General features: G+C 68.7%; 1 protein-coding gene across 1 annotated transcript; it reads left to right on the top strand.

Annotated features, from left to right (window-relative positions):
* Positions 1–608: 608 nt before the first annotated feature.
* Positions 609–1,915, top strand: LOC114072122 (cocaine- and amphetamine-regulated transcript protein-like). Its single transcript, XM_027910042.1, has 3 exons — positions 609–916; positions 1,614–1,697; positions 1,805–1,915. The coding sequence occupies exons 1-3, from the start codon at positions 752–754 to the stop codon at positions 1,910–1,912; spliced, it is 357 nt and encodes a 118-aa protein (XP_027765843.1). The 5' UTR covers positions 609–751; the 3' UTR covers positions 1,913–1,915.
* Positions 1,916–2,238: the final 323 nt, after the last annotated feature.

Raw genomic sequence — 2,238 nt, 5'->3', positions numbered from 1 at the left:
CAGGACGTGGCTCCCCCCAGACACTCCGAGTGAGGGGTCCCATGGCAGAGACCCCCCAGACCCCCAGCGAGGAGGAGGAGGGGGAGGAGGATGCTTGGCTGTGATGCTCGTGGACTGGGACAGGACCTGGGGGGGCTGCGGGACAGGGGGGACCCCGCAGGAATGCGGAGGGACTGGGGAACCCTCGGGGGGGAACGGAGGGAGGGCTGCGAGACACGAAGGGACCCCATAGTGATGCTGCGGGACTGAGGGACCCCCGGGGGGGGTGTGGTGGGGAAGGTTGTGGGACACAAAGGGATGCGGTGGCACTGGGGGACTGCCCTGGGGATACTGGGAGGGCTGGGGGGCAACAAGGCCCACCGTGCCCCCCTGTCTGTCCCCATCTTTGCAATAAATCTGTTTGTGAGACTCACCTGCCCCCCTTTTCCCCCCTCCCGTCTGCGCCGTGTCCGGGGGACGCACCGGGATGATCCAGCCGGGATGAGCCCCGTGTTTGCTCAGGGAATTGGCGGTGGCCTCTGCCCGGCTGCGGGGCGGGGGGGTCGCCCTGGGGGTCCCTCCCTGGCTGCGGTGCTGACGTCCATCCTGCTGGCTCCTGCATCCCAAGGGATGCGTCTCCCGGGGCTGTGTCCCCCCGTCCAGCCTGGTGACGGTGGCAGGGCTGGGGGGACACACGGCCCTGCGTCAGCGGGTGTTTGCCCAGGCCGGGGCCCGGGGGGCTGGGGGGTATAAAGCTGAGCCTGGCACTTCCATGAGAATCCAGGAAGGCTCCAGCACCGGGAACATGGGACACCCTTGGCTCTGCTTGCTCTGCCTGGTGGGCTTCGGCCTCATCCTGCCCAGCACCCCCGAGCCAGTTCGGGGGGTCCTTCCCCCCCTGAGCCTGCCCGGGCAGAGCCGAGAGGAGACAGAGCTGGTAAAAGGGGCTGGGGGAGGGGGGGGAGCGGGGAAGGGGGTCCCCAGCACCCCCCGCGTGGCTCTGGGGCACCTCAGGGTGCTCCTGCTCCCACCACCCGTGTTTGGGGCCCAGTTCTGGCCGTGCTGGGGTGTTTTGGGGGAACTGGGGAGGGGGAAACTGAGCCCCCACCACTGGTTTTGTGCCGCTGCTGTCGGGCACTTGGGGGGCTCCTCGCGGGAGCAGCAGCAGGGACATCCTGCAGCACGTGGGAATTGCTGCTTTGGGGTGGGGTCATGGGGGGTGGGATGGACCCTAAACACTGACCCTGAGCCCCCTGATCCTACCCCAGCCCTGATTCCTGACTGGGGTAACGCCAGGCACGGGGGAATGGGGATGGGGATGGGGATGGGGATGGGGATGGGGATGGGGATGGTCCTCCGTCGATGGGACAGGATCCTGCGGGACTTGGCATGACAAGAACCCCCGGACATTCCCGGGGACTCCGAGTGATGCAGATCCAGACACCATGGACGTCCTGGGGGCCTTGGGGTGACGAGGATCCACAGCCTGTGGACATTCCCGGGGACTCAGGGTGACAAGGATCTGGAGGGCTCGGGGTGATGCAGATCCAGAGCCTCTGGGGGGCTCGGGATGACCCGGCCCAGATCCCTGGGCTGTCCCGGGAGCTCGGGGTGTCCCGGTGCGTGTCTGGCAGGTGGAGGTGCTGCAGGAGGTGCTGGAGAAGCTCGGGACCAGGGATCCGCCGGCTCTGGAGAAGAGGCTGAGCTGGGTGCCCTCGGTACGGCAGGGCTGGGGGGCGGTGGGTGCTCACCCTGGGCGTTCAGGGGGACCCCCAAACCCCCCGAACCCCCTCCGGGTGCCGGGGCTGACGGTGCGGTCCCGCAGTGCGAGCCCGGGGAGCCGTGCGCGGTGCGGCGCGGGGCGCGCATCGGGAAGCTCTGCAGCTGCCCCCGCGGCACCTCCTGCAACCTCTTCATCCTCAAGTGCTCCTGAGGGATCGGGGACACCGGGGGACACCAGCTGCCACCCGCCTGTGCCCTGCGCAGGGGAGGGGAGGCCGCGGTCCCTCAGCCCCCTCCCAGCACCCGGACGGACCTGCACAGCACCCTCGGGTGCCCCGGGCTGTGGGGCTCGGTGGGACACATTAAATGATTGAATTCACCCTGCTGCCTGCTTTTTTTTGGGGGGGATTTTGGGGTGCCAGCGCCCCTCTGCCGCCGTGAGGGGTTCTGAGGGTGGATGGGAAGGGTGGGTCACCCGAGGCTGGGGTGGGATGCGGGGCAGGGGAGCGGGAGGGGAAGTTGAGGGTTGGGTCTGGG

The sequence above is a fragment of the Empidonax traillii genome, unplaced genomic scaffold (genome assembly GCF_003031625.1).
Source record: "Empidonax traillii isolate 1590-97213 ecotype Southwest subspecies unplaced genomic scaffold, ASM303162v1 scaffold2663:size19774, whole genome shotgun sequence".
NCBI lineage: Eukaryota > Metazoa > Chordata > Aves > Passeriformes > Tyrannidae > Empidonax > Empidonax traillii.
Note: the sequence above shows the minus strand (reverse complement) of the source record. Positions and strands in the feature narration are given on the sequence as shown.